Source organism: Malus domestica, chromosome 15, assembly GCF_042453785.1.
Source record: "Malus domestica chromosome 15, GDT2T_hap1".
In the NCBI taxonomy this organism is placed as follows: domain Eukaryota; kingdom Viridiplantae; phylum Streptophyta; class Magnoliopsida; order Rosales; family Rosaceae; genus Malus; species Malus domestica.
In genome coordinates, this window is record NC_091675.1 from 50,749,824 (window position 1) to 50,771,124 (window position 21,301).

Sequence of the window (21,301 nt, forward strand, 5' to 3'; positions counted from 1 at the left end):
ACCTTTTGAAAATGTTATAACCCCTCATTGTAAAATCTGTATAATTTCCCAGAAAATAAAAATACATACGTATATAGAAATCAGGCTTGAGAGCAATGAAAACCAAAGTATGTGCCATGTCAAGTATCTTAGTAACAAATATGTAAGCCAAGTGCTGTGAATTAATATAAAATAGTATGTCAGCCGGAGTCACCTAACGTGACCTGTATGATTGAACCTATAGCTCAAAAGCCAATTCATGCACACGAGTCGGAACCACCTATTGTGGTCTGTACGATAGGCTAGGTGTAATAAGTACGCTCAAGTGCTACGATCACATAAAGGCTGTGCGATGAATCGCGGGTCACCTATGAGTCGGAACCACCTATTGTGGCCTGTATGACAGGCTGGCACCAAACTTGGATCCAAGATGAGCATGCGGTGCGGGAGGTGAACGATCATGTGAAGGATGTGCCCTGGCCTCGAGCGGGAGCACTAACACCGGTGTGCAGGATAATGAGCTTTAAATGTATCTACGTATAACCATACACAATTCAAATAAGACCATCATAGTGCACTCACCTGATACTTACCTGTGCCTCTACAGCATCATTCAATATAAATATAATTCATACTAATGCAACATTTAAAGTGCATGAACCAATTCAAAAGCATTTGTGGGAATTGTCATTCATTCATATATACTATAAAAAGCAAAAGACCCACTCACCTAGAGTCCACGCTATCCCTAGCATGAATATCGAGGCGTCACGAACGATTTTCGTTATAACTCCGTTATCCAGCAAGGTTGGGAATTGGACTCATTCGTTATAACTCCGTTTCATGAACGATTTTCGCCTACACGCTCGTGAGATCGAGCTTTGTCCAAATATGTCAAGACACATGATAAAATATACGAGGATAAAATACGTCCTCATAAAATTACGTTTTGCCACGTAGGGCAATTTTTCATCATTTCCACTTATCGATAAAAATTTCCACATAATTACTATATTTTAAAATTTTCCCAGGGTATTACACTTAATAATGCAAAGGTGTGAAAATTAAATACGAAGCACGTATATCCCAAAGGAAAAACGTTACAAAAAATTGACACTTCATTATTCCATAAATATTCAATTGAAGGATGAAACTACAAAAACTAAAAGAAAACGTAGAGGAGGAAAAATGTAGAAAAAACTAACCATCTACTAGGTCTCCACCAACCGTGGATGCTTTTGTTAGGTCTCCACCATTTTTTAGGTTTAATCGTGAGAACTCTTCATCTAATAGGGTTTTAGTATTTTAATTTATTATGTTTAAAGTTTAAGAGTACTTGTGTCTATTTGAGTGATATTTTGGACTTATTTGAAATTTTTTATAAAAACTAACATTTTTTGAATTATGAGTTAATACTTGGCTATATTTGATAAATACCGATTGTTATTGCCAATACAAACATGGTATGAAGTCTTGAATATATACATAACATGACATGAATAATATATTAGTAATTTTACATCAAATTTTGATTATAATTATCATAAAATTAAAACGGTAGCTATAATAGAGTACAAATTTGATTATTTTTTCAAAGTTTCTAGAAGACCTCGCGGGAGACGATGTTTTGGGGCACTAGTCCTCTTCATCTTCTTCCCGCAACGGAGCTCTACTCGATTGCATTGCAGTGCAGGTTGCTCACCAATTTGGGGATTGCATTTCGTTGTTGGATCGCACTAAGGTTCAAGTTCGTGCTCTTTCGAATGTGCCGAAGGCTACTCTGGTCACAATTGAGCATCCTACTGAGGATGATTGGGAGGTTGTGAAGCTAATTCTGAGCTTGCAAGGGCTGCAATTTTGAATCAGGTGCTCCGAGTGTTGTCAATTCGTGATCTTTTTGGTTGTTTGTAATCTGTACATTTGTATATTAGTATTACCGTGTTGTTCGGTTGATGAATGCAGGTGAGGATTCTTCATGAAGAAATGAAGTTTCCCTTGTGGTTGAACGGCCGCACTACCATTACATTTCATGCAGCTTCAACCTTCCCGAAAAAAGCGGTGGGTAAGATGATGTATGCTTCGTCCGAATTCAATTATTCAATGAATTCTCAGATTAGAAATCAATGAGCCCCGCGGCTTAATGCTTGTACTTTATAATGATATCTTGGTCTACTTGTGGATATTACCAGTGCAACTGGTGCCAGGGACTGAAGTTGCAGTTGTTTCATAGAGAGGCAAGACAGTCGGCCCACATGGAGATCGTTCCATTCTCTCTCCAAATCGATGGAATCATATTTCAAGGAGGCAAGATCTTTCTGATTCAGTTGCTATTCACTTCGTCTTTATTTGAGAACTTGTCTGCATTCATATGCGTATATTCTACCCAATGTGATTGGATTACTGTTTAGCTATAATTCATATAGGATTACAGGCTCGAATGCTATTCGTTGGAACTGACAAATGCTTTTGGTTCTTGTTCCTATATTTGGATTTAATCTTCTAATTATACATTCATGATGCCTTTTATCACACTGTTTCTTTCACAATTAATCAAAAAAGTTGGTGTCTTCCTGTGGATTTTCCATCCCTTCCTGTATTAAGTGGCTAATGGGGTATGCTAAGCTTGCCACTTAACAAGAAAATGTTAAGCAAAATCATTTATAACCTTTCGTTGACAAAACTGATTGTTTTAATGAGCCTGCTCTCATACCTGCTGGGGTATATTTAAATGGATGCAATGGTGTTTTGAAGAATGACATTCCATTGCTTTCAGTTTCTCCCTGCTGCTTTAAAATATTGAAAGACAAAGCTGCTGAAAGAAATGGTCTAGATGTTCTCAATAGGCACAAACTTTGTGATAAGAAAAACATGTTTCTGACGACTGGCACAAGCACCTATGTAGTTGTTGCAGATTGGCCCCCATGAGAAAGTTGTTACTGCTTTTCCATATGAATATTCTCGACAAGAGGATGAAGAGGCGGCTTAGCAGTCTGACGAGTTAAAGGGAGTCTCAGATTGGAAGTGAAAGGGCATAAGTCTCAGATTGAGGAAAAGGTACTGGAATCATCACATGGATCCCACAAAAACAAAACTAAGAATGCTGATCAACCAATTGAAATCTTATGTGCATGGAAGTTTTCCAGTGAATCTCAACATGCTGCCAGAAATGCATATGAGCTTGAAGGTGGTCGATCCTAAGATGGCTGATCCTGTGACCATTAATTCAGTTAGGGAGAGAACATTTGGAAAAGACATCAGTTCTGATGCATCACCTTTGTGTTGGATGGAAACAATTCCTTCTGACGTTTCAAACAGTAGGTATTTGGATTTCCTTGTGAAGCTGTTTCCTGTTCTGGCACCTTTTTTATGTTCACCAATTCTTATATGAAATTTTGATGGTCTGTTGGAAGTTCAATGAGGCCGCTATGTTGTTACTTAAGCTGGGCACAAAGCACAGGTGAATACACACACAGATGGACAATCTAACAATGAGAACATAAAAATGTTCAAGCTTTTGTGATGTATGTTTTATTGATTTGTTGTTATCAGTTAGAATATGGCAGTATCTCAGGATGGACATTGGAGTTACAAAGAAAAAAAGGAACTTTTGATTTTTGACTTTCTTATCTTGCAAATAAACGCCACTAATTTAGTATTGTATCCGCTCTTAATTATGTGCATTACAATAAGTGTTCTGTATCTTTTTAATGAAGTTTCACAGTACTGTGCATGATATCTGTCATTGACAAAGTTCGTCGATGAGGTTCTTAAATTGACTTCCTACTTGTTTGCTAGTGTTATTTGCTGCATGTGTCTCTATGAGAATAATTAATTATTTTTACCCTTATCTCTAAAGGATTCCGTAGTGTTCCCTAATACAAGATGTTTTCAAATGTAGGAATGTTGGTGTTGTTAACTCCTGCTTCTGGGGCTTGGTTCAGTTCATGTGACCTTCCTCCCCCCGGACACGTTCTGCTATATGGAGCTCCTGTGAGTTCATCATATTTTCACATTTAATTTTTCCACTGGTTCATCATAGCTCTCGATACCAATTGTTGATTTTAATCCCCCTTAGTTGATCTTGTTTACCGATGCAAACTTATAAGATGATGCTATGCGAAGTATATAACAATAAAGAAAACACGCCACACACAAACGCAAAGAATTAGCGAGTTTCGGCAAACTTCCCCTTGCTTGAGATCTCTCGATCACTCCTGTCTCTCTACTCTTGTATTCTCTCTGTTGTTCGTGTTAATAAACAACCCCCAACAAGCCTATTTATAGTACATAGACCAATGATTACATGCCTTACAAGTATAGAATTCCTAAATCCTTTTAGAATAGGGAAAACTAACGTATTCCCTTTGAGGAGAGAAATCACAACACTTTCAACCCCTTTATTTTAAATAAAAAGGGTATGTGTTTGTTCAAACCAGAATTGGAAGAAGTTGGATAAATGTGAGCCTATGCTGTCGTGTTTGGTATTATAATGCATGAATGACATAGCTTTTAATCTATTGTACTAACGTGATGAAGTGCGATAACTCTACTGTTTATGTCCTTTAGTCCAGCAAAGAATTCTATTGTTTCTTTGACGCTGTTTGCGATGTTGTGATGATATCTTAGAAGATATAGCTTCCAAATGTGGTGGCTATGATTAATATGATCTGGTATTTTTCCTGTTTTTAAAATTACTTCTTTGGGGGAGGGGAGTTGTGCAGCGCTATGTAGAAGTCACTTTTATATGCTTTACAGGCTGTTATATTACTCCACTGTTGCATCCTTATATTCCTACCTTCGAACTTTTAATTCTTGATAAATGAATGCTTATGAAGGCGACACCACATGATAATGTTTTGGCAAAAGAGAATCCCTTTCAGTGCTTCAAGCATGACATTTTCTGCCTATTTTTTGACTTCCATATTTAAAATGTTTTTGTCAGTATTCTGATCATCTAGAATTATTGTAGAGATATAGTTTTGATATTGATTAGCTTAACAATCTACCTTTTGATGAATATTCTGTTGTATGGACCTCCTGGTTGTGGAAAGACGCACATAATTGGTTCGGCTGCTGCAGCCTGTCCACTAAGATTTATATGCATATAGTAGCGACACACACCAGAGAATATGCATATAGTAGCGATTTACAACCAGGGTAGAATTGGCGGTAAAGGGTGGGTGAGAACAGGTTTCCAATAAAATTTTATTGGGACAATTTTTAATTTGTTAGAATAACAACAGTCCAATGATTTTGTTCTTGACTTGAATACAGCATAAAGATCCATTACAGGCTTTGCATGGTAGTCGTCAGTTCCTGTACGATCAAGACCATATCCATCTAAGGACTTGGTGAATAAATACATTGGTGCTTCCGACCAAGCTGTAAGTGGTGGTTTATGTCGATCTTGGTCCTCCCATGGAATCGAAAGTCCTGTTTGTGGATTGTTTCGATCATATTTGCATCGTCTTGATTGAGTTCTGAGTATATGCCATCTTTTCTAATTATAGGTTTTCCCATTGTCTACTTATCTAATGTAAAAGAGACTTTATTTTCATGTTAAGCAGTAGAAAGTTAGAAACAAATATGCATGCATGCATAATGCATTCAGGATCAGTTCTCTCTCCTCCTTTGGCTCCTAGTTTCCTGCATCATTATACCATAAGAAACATTGTTATCATACAAACAAACCTAAAGCAAACAAAAACAAACCAAATAATTTCTTTCATTCCACTCACCAGCACCGCCTCCTCCTCGCGCTTTCTTCCCCGCCCCTTCACAGCAGCCAACGCCCTTTTTTGAAAAGAAAAAACGAGGGAACAATTAGATAATGACTTCAAGTCTACAAGTACATATATTGTAACTGCAAAAATAGACAACAAACCAATCCAACCCAGGAAGATCCTCCTTCAAACAACTTGCATCGACCAAGTCATCAAGCTTGTTTGCATAATCACGCCTGCAAAATAACAAGACGACCATAAATTCACCTTCGCATAAAACTACAGCAAAATGCATCCCATATTACTCTACGTGTCACAACGTCTACGTGATAAATAATTGCAAGATTCCTTACATGGCAAACACTTGGAAGATTTTCTCGTCGGGAATGACTTCATCACTGAAATAGTATGTTGCTTCGGCTACAACATCAGCACGAATGGATGGATTCTCAGGAAAGCCCTCGATCGACACCTTGAAGACTGCGACACGGCAACAGCAGAAACCCAGCTTGTCAAAGCCGGAGCACACGATGCACATAAGGTCTTCCTCGCCAAACTGGGTGATGAAAGAAGTGCAGTTGTTTATATGGGGACGGAATATCTTCCGGAGCCCATCCACCTCCTGAGAGTCGAAGGAAAGGCCACCGCAACCCGATCGATAACTACAGACACACCCTAGTTGGGGAAAAAGGAGAAAATCCTTATACTGTGCTAAACCTCCCCGGGCATACATTCCGCCCATGATGCCACAATCTTCGTGCCATTTTTCTGAACTAGTGTCAAACTGATAGCGTTGGCCAGTCATCCGGTCTCGAACAATGAGATTCTTATCCCATGTGTAGCAGCAATCCATGAATACACCCTCAATCTTAACATCAACGATGAATGGAGGATTCGGTAGAACTTTCCAAAGAAGAAGGGAAGGATGGAAGACCTCAAACAGGGCGGGTGAGGTTTCTTGGACGTCCTTTCCTCTGTACTCTGTAGACAAGACATAAATCTTGTCGTCAATGGTGGCCACGAAGGGTTGGAGCTTCGGACCACACATGCGGGGAAGGTTAGACTTGCACATAGGATACAACATCGAGGTTGGCCCAATCGGGTGGGGCTTTATAAGCCTTCTTCAACGCTTCGAAATGAGGGCGGATATCATCCAAAGCCGGATGATTGTAGATATGTGGAGATTCCCACAGGGGTTTAGGAAAGGAAGGGGGTTGAAGACTAAATTGTCCTCCAACAATATAAGGCTTGGAGTCGACCATGACATATCTCATGCCCCATGGAAGAGAGCGTGGGCGGGTTGTGCTTGTGCGGCTGCCCTCGTTGTCGCTGTCATGGTCGGGATAAAATCCGTTGTGCAACAGTTTGAACTCGGGCTTTGGTGGCCTGCGAGACTTGTGCAGTTTAGACCACTCCATCAATTTGACAATATCCAAAGCCAATAGTTGCCTGCCCATTTGCATATGCAATATCCAACTCTTCCCATCCTCGGGCATTGTCATATTCAATAATTTAGCCTGTTTGAACAAAAACCGGCATCAATCAGACACTGACAGTTTGTTTAGTCATGAGTGTAAGTAAGTGAGTAACCACGCTAAAAAAGAAAACGACCCATAACAATATCACAGGTACATGCACCGAGTAATCAAAGTATTCCAGTTGCATAAGGAAAGGGAGATGGAAGCCGAAAGGTGAAGGGGGTTTGGGATTCAAGAACCTTTATGCGTTTAATCTCGCTTTACAAGCAAAGCAAGGATGGAGGTTAATACAAAATCCTACTTCGCTTGTATCCCGAATTTTCAAAGCCAAGTACCACCCTTAAACGGAGTCCGGGTTTGGATCTGGGTTCCTACCAAATTATCAATTTATATTTGAGTGAAGAGTTGTATAATATTTGGTTTAAAACTGAAGTTATAGAAGAAACTGTTTGAAGATATAACCCAAAAACTCAAGTAATTCAAATCACAAAATTCCAAAAACTCTACCAGTACCCAAATTGCAGATACCCATGTAAGTGAAATAAAACAACCATGTCAAGCATCTCAGTAGAAAAATTTACCTGTATTTAGGAAGGAGGCAAGGATTTGAGCGCGGGGAGGAGAAAGAGAAACAGAGAGAAACAGAGAGAAGAGAGAACGGCTGGTTGACAATTAGGGTTGGGGTATACTTTGTATTTATACGGGTCGGTAAGAGAGAGAGCTGGAGGAGGCGATGCTTCCGTGCGAAAGAGAGTAATGTGCGGTGTGGGTCGACTAAGGGGAGGAGAGAGAGAGGCGGTGAGGGTTAAAGCGGTTAAGGGGAGAAAGAGAGAGAAAGTGGGGTGTGGGTAGGGTTGGCTTCGATTCAAAACGGTTCGGTTTTTTGTCAAAATCGAAATCAAATCAAAATTTTGGTTCGGTTTATTTTTTTTTCGGTTTGGTTTTTTTCGGTTTCGGTTTATTTTTTTTTCGGTTTGGTTTTTTTCGGTTTCGGTTTTATTTTTATTTTTTAATGATGTAAATGGAAGAAACCTACCTATCAACCTCCCAGTTCTCATATGTTCTCATATATCAGAGAATTGAGTGCCTTAAAATCTGGAATATATTCAAGTAATTCAACTACTTATGATCAAGCAAATCGATTTCAAATTTTCAAAACTTAAGCAAATACAGAAACATATATTCTTCAAGGAAATGTACATCGCCAAGATTCAAAATTCTAAAAATTTAAAATTTAAAAAATCATGAAATAATTCAACAAATTAGTTGATCGATGCAGATCGAAACAAAAAAAATGCAAATGGGTTCGTCTAAATGCCATAGTCGGACTCCAATATTGCATGCCCAGTGCCCACATTCAAATTCATAGTCAAGTCCACAATAGATCTAGAAAATTCCAAAACATATTCAGAGAAAAATACAAACTTTTTCACTTAAAATTACATAAATTTCAAATGGGTAACCATAAATTAAAAACCCATGAACTGACAAATAAATAAAACCCACAACCTTTGATGCAGTGATATTGCCATGATCGTCGCAAGCTCTTACAATTCCTCTTTTCGTCGGGTCTTGTCGGGTCTCGAAAGGGGTGAGGGAAAATCATGGTTTGGAAGAAGGAACCCACGAGGAGGACAGGAGAAGACTGGAGAGAGAGTGATTTGGAGGAAGAGAGGAATGAGAGAGAGAGAGAGAGAGAGATAGACTGAGGAAACAAAGGCAGAGAGCAACCGACGGAATAGAGAGAAGTGTTTAGGATCTGAAATGAAATGGGAGTGAGACGGCTAGGGTTTGTAAAGTTAAGAAATTTTATAAAGCATTAAACATAAGAAACCTATAAATAAATTACTGGTACAATTATAAGAACACAAAGCCTACAGTCAAGTTGGCTTGCAGCAACTAACCCCAACATGCAGGGAAAGGGTTCAAACCCCGACGCTAACATGTTTTCTTTTAGTATTTATATATGATTTTTTTTTCTATCCGGTTTGGTTTCTGGACCTCAAAAACCGAAACCGAACCAGCCAGATTCAGTTCTATTCGGTTTGGCAGTTTCGGTTCGGTTTTTTTCTGCCTCAGTTCGGTTTGGTTTTCGGTTTTTTGAACCCACCCCTAGGTGTGGGTGGGTTATGGGGAGAAATTTATATATACTAAAAGCCTGTAGATTATCACTGTTCATATTGTCAGATATAGCACTGTTCATCAACAGTGAAAGAGCAAACTTGGCTTCACACCAAATACACGTGAGCGTGAGCATTGAACAAAGTCAAGATGAGCCTAAACCCGCCCCTTGAACATCAGTCTTGGATAGGCTGAACTGTTCAAAACCCAGAATTTCGGCACTCGATCGCATTGATGGTCATAACTGAACCTCCATCTTCAAAAGGCTTAACACGCCAACACCCCAAAGCTTTGTTTTCGAAAGGTTGTCAAAACCTAAGAAACAAAGTAATGCAGCTAGCTCTCCTCCGCAATGATCGGTTTTGGAAATATTTGAATAAACCAAGAAGCCTTCTAGAAAGAGGAAGACAACGCCAAAGAAGGAAAAGCTCAACAATCTAGCAAGGATGAAACGCCAAGAAACCTTGGAAGTTAACACAAAATGACCACTGAAGGTAAAGAGGCGCACCATCATCCATAATGGCCAATCTTCACACTAACAAGCCCAACAGGACAACACCGAAGAGGAAGTCCAAGACGTCTTCCACATCACAATCCAAGAAGATAAAGAAAAAGAAGTCCCCGAGGAAAACGTCACTGCTGCACCACCATAGCTTGAGGATGAGGGGCAAGCCATGGTTGATCATCTCAAGGATCTCAACTTAGGCATAAGTGAGGAAGCAAAGCCTATCTTTGTAAGTGCATTACTAAGTGCGGACGAGATCGATGAGTATTACCAACTATTCTTGGAGTACAAAGACGTATTTGCTTGGACCTACAAAGAAATGCATGAACTTGACCCTACCATCATCGTGCATCGTCTTCCAGTCAAGGCTGGAACACGACCAGTAAAGCGAACTCAAAGACAATATCAATCTGAACTCATCCCACGAATTGAGGTCGAGATTGACAAGCTAATCGAAGCAGGCTTCATTCGAGATGTACAATACCCTAAGTGGATCTCCAACATCGTCATTGTCCTTAAGAAATCTAGACAAATATGTGTTTGCGTAGACTTCCAAGATTTCAATGATGTTTGTCCAAATGATAACTTTCCCTTGCCAATCATCGAAATCATGGTGGATGCGACCATTGGCCACGAGGCATTATCATTCATGGATGGCTCATTTGGGTACAATAAAATCCACATGGCTCTTGAAGATGAGGAACTAACAGCCTTTCGCACTCTAAAAGGTATCTACTACTACAAGGTAATGCCCTTTGGCTTGAAGAACGCTGAAGCCACATATCAACGCGCCATGAAGAAGATCTTCAACGACATGCTACACAAAAATGTAGAGTGTTACGTACATGACGTAGTTATCAAGACTAAGAAAATATCCGATCACTTGAAGGATTTACGAATGGTGTTCGACAAACTATGACACTACAACCTCAAAATGAACACATTGAAATGTGCATTTAGCGTCACCTCTGGGAAGTTCCTCGGCTTCATTGTCAAGCACTATGGCATTGAAGTAAACCAATCAAAGATTAAGGCCATTAAAAGCATGCCCGAGCCAAGGAATCTACATGAGCTGAAAAGTCTACAAAGATGGCTTGCCTTCATCAAACGCTTCATCTCCAACCTCGCTGGACGCTGTCAACCCTTCAGTCGACTCTTGAAGAAGGATGTTCCGTTCATATGGGCTGACGCTTGCTGCAATGCCTTCGAAAGCATAAAAAGGTACAGTGCTAGACCAATGGATTTACCTGATCCAGTGCTCAACTTATTAGGGCAGTTGAACACAGCCCACCTAGATGCTTTATACTTCATTGTGGAAAGAGGGAATGAAGTGTACCGGTCCGATTGAATCATTTATGTTTAATGTATTTTTATTCTGAACTTGTAGTTTAAAACTCGCATTTCAATTCAATAAAAGTGGCATTTCAATTTCCTTTTATTATGAATAAATTGTGTTTTACTGTGATCCCATTTACTCAGAAAGTATGGATAAAAACTATGGTTATTCTCAAAACATGAGAAATGGTGGAGATATTTGTCTTGCAGACAGCGCAACCACGCATACAATACTTTGTGATTGAAAATATTTCTCAAGCTTAATGCTTACAAAAGTAAGGGTAACAACAATATCAGACCAATCAGATGTAATTGAAGGCTCAGGGAAAGCCCAGATTATGTTACAAAATGGAACAATATTGTCCATACAAAATGCGTTGTATGCTACTCGATCTACTCGAAATTTGTTGAGTTTCAAAGGCATATGATTAAATGGATACCACATTGAAAAGAAAAGTGCAGAAAATGTGGAGTATCTATGCCTTACCTTTAATGATACCCAGAAATGTATATTGGAGAAGTTGCGTGGTTTGTTGAGTAGATTATATTATACATACATAAAGACAATTGAATCACATACTGTCATGAACCAGAAGTTAATTGATTCAAAAGTTTACATGCTTTAGCATGACCGTTTAGGCCATCCAGAATCCACTATATGTGTAGGATCATTACCAACTCTAATGGACATCCATTATTGAGAAGACACATTGTTATCTCAAATGATAACCCTTGCAAAGCTTGTTCTCAAGGGAAGTTGGTAATTAGACCATCACAACTAAAGGTTGATGCTGAATCCCCATCATTTTTGCAAAGAATTCAAGGGGATATTTGTGGGCCTATTCAACCATCTTGTCTTAAGAGCTCCCATGCTTGGAAAGCCGTTTATCCTATACATTGTTGCACAAGAAGGATCCATTGGAGCATTTTTAGCACAAGAAAATGAAGACCAAAAGGAAAAAGCACTCTACTACCTAATTAGAACCATCACTGATGTCAAGCTCAACTACACACCAATCGAGAAAATGTGCATTGCCTTAGTCTTTGCCATCCAAAAGCTTAGACACTACATGCATGCTTACACCATCCACTTGGTTGCCAAAGCTAACCTGGTCAAATACATCATGTCCAAGCCAATTTTGACATGGCGACTATCCAAATGGGCATTGCTTCTCAATCAATATGAGATCATCTACATTCCAGCTAAAGTCATCAAGGGACAAGCGCTAGTAGACTTCCTTGCCAATCATTCAATCCAGCCGATTGGAAAATCTCAGACGACTTGCCTAGTGATGAGGTGTTTTACGTCGACATCTTCCTGACATAGACAATGTTCTTCGACAGATCCACACGAGCAGACGGAGCGGGGGCAGGAGTAGTATATATTGTTGGAAATGTGCCCTAAAACCAATCATATAATGATACTTTATGGACATTTAACATGTTAAACTAATCTAGTTTAATATAAAGGGCAAAGATTATTGTTTTAAGCCGTCTCATATAAATGTTATATGCTTAAACGATAAGTCCAAAGAATATGCAATTGGGAGAATGTGATCTAAAGAAGTTAGATTCATGAGACGATTCTCTTTCGTATACATATCCTAAACGTTCCTGATCATAGGATTGCCAATTGGGCATTGACAGTCCGTTAAGATCAGTACATGTTATGTCTTCTCTTAGGGAGAGTGACTGGTCTTGAGTCATTGGTGGGACTGACACTAAGACAAGCATGTAGGTGCTCAATAGAGAATGAGTCCACTGAACACGATCAACAAGGAGTTCTCATACTCATGTCACATGAGAACTCATGGTTGGGACAATGCAAAGTAGTCATTTCACCTGAGGCATCATAGTTGTCTTGTGGTTAGGTCTTTGATCTTTGACTATGTCAAAGTCACTCCATTAGAGGGGTTAAGCCATTTAGCCATAGAGGCAAGTGAATGCGCAACAAGGGATCTCTAACCTTCAAACCGTTTAAGGGAAAATACTCTATGATATGATTAAGAATCTCTGGCCAGAGTATGAATGAGATTTAGGAAGTCGTTCCAAATCACATTCAAGGTAATCATATAAGTAAGAGAATCACATTGGATAGTAGACATGAATAAACTATCAAACCAAACAATGTGGTTAAGAGTATTGTATTAGAGAAATACCGTATTGCATTGTAATCTTAAACTAAATAGGTTCTTCACCTCTTCTGATTAGCTTGGGTAACCATGACATACTGCTAGGTGTCACTCATGGTTTGTGGAAGCCCTGAACGTGTATTACTAAAGGGTGAATTGAAAGTAAGTTTCAATTCACAATCGATTTGAAGAGTTCTAATCGCCCACTGCCTCGCTAAAAGGAACCTAATAGATCGTACACTGAGTAAGGTAGAGATTGAAGAAACAACGGAGATGATTAAGGATAATTAAATGGTTTAATTATTTATGGCTAGAATTAATTAATATGTTAATTAATCAAACGAATATGTTCGTTATAGACCTTGGGTTAGTTTTGGGCCGCAAGGCCCAATGGGATTTGAATATCAAGCCCATTAACTCAAGTTGTATGACAAATTGAAAATACAAAGGGCTTGAAAGCCCAATGAACCCTTAATGGCCGGCTATATAGAGAGGGGTAGTGAACTTGGCTTAATTGCAAGTTTGCCACTCCATTGTAAGGTGGTATAAAGGTAACCTTATAGCCATTTCATCCTTAGGGTTTTCATTTCAAGAAAAGATGAGAACACAAGCTCCCTTTTCTCTCTAAGAACCCGGCCACCCTAGGAAGGTTTTACTAGCATCTAAATCTTCCTAGGTCACTCATCTCCTCATCACTGCTCTCATTGGTGTGTAGAATCCATTTCACCATCCTCCTCCAAGAAATCCATGGAGCAAAGAAGTAAGGAATGAAGGCCCTATCATCAAGGGCAACTTTGTTTGCTATAACTTTCCAACAACCTTGGTGGCTCCAGTGCTGCTAGGAATGATGTTGAAGGAAAAGGCACGTCTACCTTTTCGGTCATTTTGTCGTTGATAAACTTGGCAAATGGAGCAAGGCAATTGGTAGTGCAACCAGCATTGGAAAGAATGTTGTTGTTTGGCTTGTATTCCTTTTTGTTGATAAACATGGAAACATCCTTGCTGGTTGCAAAGATGATAAACTGGCAAAATACCCGAAGTCGAGCAAACTGGAAAAGAAGGATAAAAGATAAACAAACTTGGACAACTATTCTTTTTTTTTTTTGTCTTTTTCTTGTTGCCTCTTTTCATATAATATAATATAATAATATATATAGCCATTTCGGGCAAAGTGCCTTTTCTTTGTCTCTTTTAATATAATATAATATAGTATAATATATATAGCCCTTTTCGGGCAAAGTGAAAGACAAGATAGGGAGAAAGAGAAAGGAAGGAAAAGAAATAAAAAATAAAAAAATAAAAGGAAGGAGGGAGAGACCCACCTTCGGGCAAAAGAAAATAGAAGAGATGAGAAAAAGAAAAAAGAGAGACAAAGAGAAATAATAAACTAAAAACAAGAAAGAAAGAGAAGTTCCTTTCAGCCAAAAAGGGGACAGAAGAGATAAGAAAAAAAGAAAAGGGAAAAGGACAAGACAAAGAGAAAGAGAAAGAAATAAGAAAAAGAAAGAAAGAGAGATCCTCTTTCGGGCAAAAAGGGGAACAGAAGAGACCCTCTAGTCATCTGTGCTTTTTTATTGATGCCACTTCCTTTAGCCGCCCTTTAACATCACCAGTAGATACATCTTCTCCCTTATATGTCCCAATGTTTTCATATGTTGCTGTACTTCCACCATTTATGCCATCAAGCTAGTCTTGGGATTCTGTTGGCTCATTCGATGATTTTTCTTTCTTTTTCTTCCTTTTTGAATTTTTACTCTCTCTAGTGGCATCCTTCTTCTTGTCTACATCTCCATTTTGATTATCTACTTTCTTCTCTTGGGCAACACCACTGGGATCATCTTGGCCACTAGTCTTGGTTTTGGTAGGGTATCCCAGCTCAGCAAGAATTGCTTCAAGTTCTTCAAGCCCCTTTTTAGAAAGCTCCCTTTATGTATCCTTGGAGGCTGGAGAAGGTTCAGGGAGTTTACTGTGAGAATTGGTATGGGCCATTCAGAGATGGGGATCAGTTAGGTGAATGTGCTATTCATGATTCTGCCTTTTGCTTCTACGGCTGTATTGGAAGCTTCAGAAGTCCTCGGAACTTGGCGAGGTCCCAGTGCAGTTGCCAGTTTCTGTGGTACTCAAATTAATGTTCTTTAAGAACTTTTTAGACAACAGCGAGTAAAGCTCCGTAAAAAATGAAAGTGGTCTCGTATTGTTTCCCAAGCAGCTGTGGTGTTCAGTGAAGGAAATTAAAGATGGTGATACATACAACGAGGTAGGATGGCTGTTAGATCATAGACGTGCCATTACATTAAGATGCACCTTCTCAAGCATAGCAACGCCAAAGGAAATCCCGGTAGCAAACGAAACTTAAAAACAAACGATAGCCTCAGAGCAGATGGCACTAGATGTGTGAAATTGTAACAACCCGTCCCGGGATTTAATGTACATAAAAGATATTTTCGTATTTTCACCAAGTTTGGGAATTTATTTTCCTCTTAAAATTTGTTTTTGGGTCTTAAATGGTGAGCCAGGGACCCACCCTGATTTCTGTCCCCCGCATCCCATCTCTCTCTTCTCTCTTTTCCCGTATCTCTCTCCATTTTCTTTGCAACTCTCTCCCTCTCACCCGTGTTCTCCTTCCTTGCACACCCTCATCTCCCACATCATCAACACCACCAGTTTTCCCTCTCTATCTCTCCCGCTGCTGCAAGTCACGACATAATCCTGAGGAAGAGCTCCAGCGAGTCTCCGTCACACTCGACAGGGGTAGGTCTTGAAAAAACACTCCAAATACTTCTCTTTTCATCCTTATAGTTCTTTTCTGACCCCGTGGTTATGTTTTTGGACGTCAAACCATGAAGAAACACGTCGGGGAAACTTCCTGGATTTCCGACGAGAAACCGACAGCTTTCGAGGCCATTTCCGGCCAAACCAAGACGAATTGGCAGGCGTGCAAGGTATCAATCTCTTCGTCTCTTTGAGTACTACAACTTTCCTTTTTGTTTCACTCAATTGCGTTGAGTATTGAAGAAGTTATACTCATTTGAATCTTACCCAGTTTCCGGCAACCTCCGAGGCTTTCGAGGCATTTTCCGGGCAAACCACGGTGAGTTAGAATCGTACAAGGTATCATTTTCTTCGTCTCTTCGAGGGCTAGAACTTTCATTTTTGAATCACTTGATTTCGTTGAGTCGTGATAAAGTTATGGCCGTTTAAAAGTTGTGCATTTTCCGACCAAATTTCCGACCTTCTTCTTCGGCAAAACCAGGCCTTTTAGGCCATTAGAACCGCCTCGGGCCTTAGCCGTTTTAGGCCAGCCCAGTACCCTAGCTGCATGATTTTTATTTTTAGTTTAGGTTTTAAAAACCCAAAAGAACACGGGCCTTATACTGAAGGGCTTTGGGCCCGTAATCAAAACCCAGTCCATTCTTTTAATTGTTTTAAAGGCCTTATAGTCTTGGGCCATTATTATTTATTTGAGGATTGAAGCCTAGCCCTTTTTGGCCTTAAGGCCTTCGGGCCATTAGTGTGTGAATGTGTGTTGTGGGGGTATATGGGCGTGCAGCCCTGTGTGTGTGTGTGTGTGCGTGTGTATATGCATGCATATGCATGTCGTGTGTGTGTGTGTGTAGTTGTGGTGCGTGTGTGTGTTTGGGCTTAGGCCCAAACCCCATTTCTTCACCCTAAACCATTTTAACCCAAAAACCTTAGAATTCCAAAACCCAATAGATCCTAATCCTATTTAACCTAAACTTAAACTCTAATCCGGATTTCAAGCCTAAAACCCGTTAGACCTAATTTGACCGTTGACCCCCGGTCAACGTTGACTTTAAGGTTGACTTTACGGGTTTTCGTCCAGGACCCTTTTTAGGGTAATTCGACGTTCTGAATCCGTGTCCGTTTTCCCAAATTCAATCGTTTAAGTAGAGTTTGACTAAATGTGCTATTTATGTGCTTAGGGGCAATTATCGTGACGTTTTCGTCTTTGCTAGTGGCACAACTTTTGGCAACTAAGTACTATGAGTGGACCCCTGCTAAAATTACATGATTTTATAGTTTAATTGCATAAATGATTAGCATGCCTACGAGTTTATGATTTGAGTTATGTGAAGCCTGTTGATTTAATATGTTGATTATCGTCTCGTGTTTTGGTGAGGAATTAATTGTTAGCCTATTTTGAGCTATATTTTGATATATCGTATTTTCTATAAAAATCATGAACTGGTAGACTATCTGATGGATGACGATAGGATGCTAGAACATGTTTTTGAAACCCCTCTTTATAGTATAAACGATTATCGGTATTTATACTATGAAGTGGTTATTTATGAGAGGTGTAACTATTTGTGCGTACCTAGTGGACACCATGCCGCCTGGGGCGAGGATCTGGTGTTGGCATTTAGGCCGGGAGAAATAATCCCTAGCGAAAGGCTGAGGGACACGGTGACAAGCATTGGGCCGGAAGGGAGTTATCTTTGGCTACGGGTACAGAGACTTAGGTGTAGGCATTGGGCCGGGAGTTATATTTATTCGGTGATCCTTCTAGCAACACACCGCGCTTACGAGACGATGCACGCGATGAATTATATGATGTTTTTCCGCGATATGACTTTTGAGATATTTTTGGCATGCTAGGATTTTTATTAAATCCATCACTTATTATGTTAGTAGTTTCTTTATATATATAAACTGTGGGGGTTAGTATGTTGATGACTGTTTTATTATTATTATATATATGAACTTGGTCCACTCACCTTTGTTTTGAGCCCCCATTCAGGACTTAGAATCAAGGCACTTAATCCCGGCGTCAAGGCACTTCCGCAACAACATCTTTGGATCCTCTCGATGTAGGACCCACTTCTTTATTCATTCAATTTTATTTTAAATCTTTGTAGTGATTAGGTTTAGTTGTATGCTCTGAGCACGTTCCTAAAATTATTAATTCATTGTATTTTTAAATTCATAACTCTTATTTACTTCTTATTCTTAGCTTTTATATCAATTAATAGCTTTCGTCACCCTCGGGTGTCGGCCAGCACATGTCTATCCTGGTATTCAGGGAATACCAGGGTTGGGACGTGTCAGAAATTATTCTGGATGTATCATACCCTTCTCAGCATCTTTTTCAGTCACTCTCTTAGATGTTTTCGTCCATTCCTTTGTGGTTGTAATTTTGGCTTCCACTAGGCAAATGCAAACAAAGCCCCGTTGGCCATTCGAGCGAACTGCACACTTTCTTCAGCCAGTGGCGAATGCTCAAAGTGGTTGAGGATGATGGTTAAAGGGAAACGGCTGGCTCCGAATCTGCAGCTGCTATGTTGGCTGTCTGTTGGGAGGTAACGACGGGCATCTGCTATGTTGTTGGTTGAATGCTACAAGTTGTAGCCAATGGAGCCAATGGGATAGCAGAGGCAGAACGCAGTGGAGACCGTGGGGTGGTTCGGGGCTGTGGGACGAAGCACCTCAACTCCTCAGTCATCTTCATCGTTGACAAAGTCGCTGTCTTTACCAATGACCTTGCCGATATCTACGTGCAAGCTTAAGCTCTCTTTCACGGCTACCATTACCGACGTGCCCACCACCTCCTCAATGCCTCCCAGGTCGTCTTCTGTATCTTTTGATTTTGTAACCTCGCTACCAAGTGCTTGGATGAGTTGATATGTTGTGACAGCTCTCTTTTTGGGACAAGTATCTCGGCCATAGATACATTGTTATTTGGAATAAACACAACCTTCGATTAACTATTGACATCAAGATCATTGTTGACCACAGCACCGACATCGTTTCCCACTCCGGAGAGTAGTGGTCGAAAACATGTTGAGAAAAATCATGAACATATGGATTGTTCATGATCTAACTCCATATAAGGGTCCCACTGGGCATGCCAAAATGTTTGCTCCCTAAATTCGCCATGGGCCTCTCGGGCATGTCGAGAATTTACTCAAACATGAAATTGGTGGGTGTGAGCGTGCCACTACTAGATGCCGCTAGTAGACGGGATCTGAATGATTGAGGTTGCGCCTGAATTCGACTTCAAACTAAGAGATCGTGCCATTAAGTGGGAGTGGCTCAAATCAATGTTCTTTCTTTGCCTTAAAGATAAGGACTTTACTTATATGGAGAAATGTAACAACAATTAAATCACAAGATTGCTAAAAGTGTGAATGACAAAGGAAAATAAATGACTAGTATTGTAGATTGCTTGTAATTTAAATGACTAAAAAGGAGTTTTACATAAACTACAAATGAGATCGATACTACTAGTGAGCAGCAGAGCTAATAAACAAGGAAAGCAATGGATGCTTGGCTTAAGCTAAATGTCTACAAGGAAGCTGATGAGCTGATTTGAGTATAATTGATTGATTGGTTGTTTGAGTGTCCATAATCCTTATGCCTCTACTCCTTTATATAGCAATCTGAAAGAGCCCTTTTGCTAAGAACCTTGAACTTGCCCAAATGCATTCAGTTTGCCAGCTTGCATGTGGAATAATATTATAAAGGCCAACTTGCATTCCCAACTAGGGGTGGGCAAACGGGTAGAGGAACCGCGGGTCGGGGCGGGTAATGGAGGTTTGGGGTGGGTACGGGCCGGGTCCTATTTTTTTTGGGAACAAACGAGGGGGGCCGGGCCGGGCCTTTGTTTTTTACGGGGCGGGCCGGTTCTTAAACCTTAGAAAAACGGGGTCCCGGACCGACCCGTTTCTAATTATAATCAACGGTCGAGATTGAATGATAACCTATCATGCAATCTGAACCGATAATTTCTAACTAGGGCTCCAGAATCAGTTTCAGATTTTCAGTCTCTTTCTCACAGTCTCAAAATCCCACCTCTCTACCATCCCTCGAACCCCTACTCTGACGACATTCCAGAGAACGCCCATCACCGCCGCCGCGACCAACACAACGGCACCACCACCACCCATCCAACCATCCTCCGACCTCGACGACATCCGTTACTTTGCCGGCTACCGTAAGTCTACTTCTCCGAATTTTATTTTTGTTGATGCGGAGGATTTGATGAATGCATGAATAATAGGATTTGATTAGAGCCTAAATCTTTAGGTGGGAGTAATTTGATGAATGCATGAACATTTGGGTGAAGGAGTTATGGATCTGTTTGGATAATTTTTATGTATGGCTTTTCCCTGGAATTAAGGGAAGATCTATGATGATTTCTCAAGTCCGATGAAACACTTGTTGTTTCTCGTTCTCTCTGTTTTCGGTTTTATTTGTCGTCCTCAGAACATTTAGGTGAAGGACTTGAGAAGCTTCAAATAATCAATGTGTTTTAGCGCTGAGTACCATTTATGTGTTTCGTAAGACTAGAGGTCATTAGATTATCTTCAATGTCAGTAATATGATATTTGAAAACGTAATAGATTGTCCCTCCCTGCGCTCTGATCACTCTTCGCAAGAGAGGGCTTCTTTGTGATGGTTGTATATATGTAAATTATGCTTATTCTAGTTTTCAGATTTGACTATGTGTGTGTGTTGTGTGTGTATGACGCTTGTTGTTTTCCTGTGCACAACACTTATATCAGGATCGCTTTTGTGTATTACATATGCAGATTCTGTTTTGTGGTCCTTAAATGAGGTTGTGCTTTTCACTTTTCAGTCAATGAGGAAGTTTCAGTAGTGTCGGCCATTTTGTTATAAATATAATAAGTAGGTCGGACCAGATTTTAGAACCTCAATAGGCTAAGCTTAATTTGTATATGAATATTGCAGAGGGAAAAGGAAGGATAAGTTGTGGGTTTGGTATGCCATGGTCGGTTTATATAGAGGTCCTGATGTGGTTGGAATTGAACAGGTGTATTACTTAATCATGCAGTAACTTTTCAACTTGCTCCATTTCCTTTTTTGTTTTGTGGAAATAGAAAGCAAGTTGCTTTCCTTGTCTGCAAACAAGTAGCTCACGATTACCTGCCTACTTCAATACCATTATCGAATAATTCCAAATATTTCTGAGTTTATTTTTTATTTGTTTCATTGAATTTTGGGTACGATTGTTGGAAAATAAGTTTTTGAAGAGAGTGTTGGAAA

At 39.9% G+C, this 21,301-nt stretch overlaps 2 protein-coding genes and 1 long non-coding RNA gene across 7 annotated transcripts in view; 1 reads left to right on the top strand and 2 right to left on the bottom strand.

Annotated features, from left to right (window-relative positions):
* The window catches only part of LOC103446504 (putative 12-oxophytodienoate reductase 11), a 39,909-nt gene that overhangs the window by 13,510 nt on the left and 5,098 nt on the right, over positions 1 to 21,301 (bottom strand). The gene's annotated exons all lie outside the window — the stretch shown is intronic.
* On the top strand, positions 1,560 to 5,581 carry LOC103446282 (uncharacterized). 4 transcript variants are annotated; one of them, XR_011576499.1, is made up of 5 exons: positions 1,597 to 1,845; positions 1,942 to 2,051; positions 2,169 to 3,033; positions 3,115 to 3,297; positions 3,878 to 5,581. It is a non-coding gene; the product is annotated as an uncharacterized lncRNA (long non-coding RNA). The 4 variants fall into 4 exon arrangements; XR_003769510.2 differs by having other exon boundaries at positions 1,560 to 1,845; positions 1,942 to 2,037; positions 2,169 to 3,297; XR_011576497.1 differs by having other exon boundaries at positions 2,169 to 3,297.
* On the bottom strand, positions 5,171 to 8,928 carry LOC103446278 (uncharacterized). Of its 2 annotated transcripts, none has more exons than XM_070814420.1 (5): positions 8,690 to 8,928; positions 6,056 to 7,219; positions 5,864 to 5,938; positions 5,718 to 5,772; positions 5,171 to 5,625 (listed from the first exon to the last, which is right to left on the bottom strand). In XM_070814420.1, the coding sequence occupies exons 2-5, from the start codon at positions 6,784 to 6,786 to the stop codon at positions 5,593 to 5,595; spliced, it is 894 nt and encodes a 297-aa protein (XP_070670521.1). In that variant the 5' UTR covers positions 6,787 to 7,219; positions 8,690 to 8,928; the 3' UTR covers positions 5,171 to 5,592. The 2 variants fall into 2 exon arrangements, with proteins under 2 accessions (XP_070670521.1, XP_008383582.3); XM_008385360.4 differs by lacking the exon at positions 8,690 to 8,928 and adding an exon at positions 7,762 to 8,107.